Here is a 2,502-nt window from a genome sequence, read left to right on the forward strand (position 1 = left end):
CAGATCCACTCGGACTCGGATGAGGGGGACGGCTCCATCAAGTACACTATCTCCGGGGAGGGTGCAGGGACTATCTTCCTCATCGATGAGATCACAGGTGACATCCATGCCACTGAGCGCCTGGACCGGGAGCAGAAAACCTTCTACACGCTGCGGGCTCAGGCCCGTGACCGGCGCTGAAGAGCTCACGGCTGCCTGTGGTTCAGGTTGGCCCCAGTGGGGTTTCTGCCTCTCTGCCTGCCTGCGCCCCAGCCCCTCCTCTGCCTGCTGCTTTGCCGTCCCCTTGTGCGCTCTGCAGCGCTGCCGAGCCCTTCTCACCTGGCTTCTGGCCTTCCTCCAAGGGGCCGGGTGTTGGTGGCTGAGACTGGGGAATTCATGTCCCCGGTGACGGAAGTGTGGCTTCCCTGTGTTGCCATCAGCCTGCCAATCCCCTTGCCACTGGGCATCTTTTAAGTCCATTGTTGACCAGCCTCGCTGAAGTGCTGAGGGCCAGGCTGGGACGCGTGCCGCGAGGCCGCGTGAGTCTGTCCCCTCAGGGATGGCGGAGCAGGGCAGTGCGTGGCGGAGCAGGGCAGGGCGTTTGTGCTCCCCTGAGCATCGGGAGGGGTGCAGGGAGGGGATGCATGAGCTGCAGTGTTGCTGCCCTTGCTCCCTGTGCTGGCCTGACGGTGGGTTCCCACGCTGCTGAGCACACCTTGAGCCCGGGGAGGGCGGCTGGCTTGCTGCACCGCCCAGAACGTCGCACCCTTCCCCACGCGCATCGGGCTATCTGTCATCCCATTGACCAGCCAGAGCGCGTCACAGACTGCACGTGTCGGCACATGCTGCGGGCAGGGAACTATAAAACACTGTTCTCCAAAGGCTGTATCAAAGTAGAAGACAGCCTGCAAAAGGCTGACTGGCATCAAAAAGAAGGCAGGTCCCCAATGCTCTCAGCAAGGGGGACAGTGCCAGTGCACTGGGAGGGAGAGCATGGGGCTGGGGACGGGCTGGGGGAGAGCAGGGCTGCGCCGCAGGAGGAGCTGGGCCAGCCGGTGAAGCGCCAGGTCCTGCCGTGCTCCTGCAGGGAGGTCTGGCTGAAGAGGCGTCCTGGTGGCGCAGTACAGGGGGTGGTGCTCGGGGCTGTGCTGCCTCAGGACAGAGCTCTGGCTCCTCGTGGTTAATGCGCAGCGTGTCGAGACTGGTGCGTGGCCTCCAGAAGGTACAGACGTGCAGGAATTGCCCACACCAGAGGAGCTGCTGCTGCCTGGACTTCTGTTGATGTATGGAGAACGAGCTCTCCTGAGGCATCCCAAGTTCTCCTTCGTCTTCCATTTACCTGCACAAATCCTTTCCCGAGCCAGAGAGTGACCCCTTGAACTACAGCCATGTGCTCCTGGGGGAATGAAAGACAGCATGTAGGCAGCAAGGCAGGAGGCATCCTGTTCCCAAAGGGAAGAAAGAAATTAAATTAATCTATTTTGCTTGAACAACATTTAAAAAGGCAGGAATTCTCGACTCTGAGCATTAGACAAGGATCCCAGTTCTTTGAAAATCGCTAACAATTATGGAGCTGCCTGATCAGACTGATGTGAACAAGACATATCAAAGGAGACAGTTTCTATGCGAAATTGGAGATCAGAGGGAGAAAGAAACACGGTTTCACTACATGAAAGGAGGCGATTCCTGCAAATTAAAATACTCAAAAGTTAAAAGTAAAGAGAAGTGCTGTGAATGGTGTGGGCTGTGCTTCCAAGCTGCGTGCTCAGAGAGGGGAGCAGGAGCCAAGAGCCTGTTGTGCTTATCAGGCTGATGTCTGCCTGCGACAACCGTGGAGCTTGCTGGCCACGCCAGGGAGCAGAAGGGCTCCTCTGGAGCAGCCTAGCCCTGGAGATGGCCCAGCTAACAGGGCAGGGAGAGCTTCACACAGCATCTTCAAGTGGCGGTGCCGCATGGTCCCCTGCAGTACGAACGCGGAGCTGGAGGGCACCCACATGCTGCTGCTTCGAATCATAGAATCTTTTGGTTGGAAAAGACCTTTAAGATCATTGAGTCCAACTGTATCCATCCACCACTAAACCCTGTCCCTAAGCACCTGGGAATGAGGGGCCCAACCCTGACCCCAGCATTCAAGGGGCAGCCTCACCAGTGCCCAGGACAGGGGCACGGTCACTGCCCTGCTCCTGCTGGCCACACTAGTCCTGATACAATCCAGGATGCCGTTGGCCCTCTTGGCCACCTGGGCACACTGCTGGCTCATGTTCAGCCGGCTCTCAACCAGTACCAGCAGGACATTCTCTGCCATGCAGCTTTCCAGTCACTCTTCTCCATGCCTGGCGTGTTGCATGGGGTTGTTGTGACCAAAGTGCAGGACCCGGCACGTGGCCTTGTTGAACCTCATACAGCTGACCTCGGCCCAGCTCCCTCCTGGCTCTCCCTCAGCTTACCAGCGCATTGCCCAGGAACGGGGAGTACAGAGGACAGGGTGGACACGTCGTCTGAGAAGTAGCTTTCTCCTCACCC

At 58.4% G+C, this 2,502-nt stretch overlaps 1 protein-coding gene across 1 annotated transcript in view; it reads left to right on the forward strand.

Moving 5' to 3' along the window:
- Window positions 1-2,502, forward strand: part of CDH22 (cadherin 22) — a 60,239-nt gene that overhangs the window by 9,500 nt on the left and 48,237 nt on the right. Inside the window, exons 2-4 of the mRNA XM_035896140.1 lie at window positions 4-173; window positions 568-594; window positions 1,591-1,643. Of these exons, the coding sequence (XP_035752033.1) occupies window positions 4-173; window positions 568-594; window positions 1,591-1,643 (250 nt within the window). The remainder of the gene's footprint in view (window positions 1-3; window positions 174-567; window positions 595-1,590; window positions 1,644-2,502) is intronic.

The sequence above is a fragment of the Egretta garzetta genome, unplaced genomic scaffold (genome assembly GCF_000687185.1).
Source record: "Egretta garzetta isolate BGI_Z169 unplaced genomic scaffold, ASM68718v1 scaffold356, whole genome shotgun sequence".
NCBI classification, from domain to species: domain Eukaryota; kingdom Metazoa; phylum Chordata; class Aves; order Pelecaniformes; family Ardeidae; genus Egretta; species Egretta garzetta.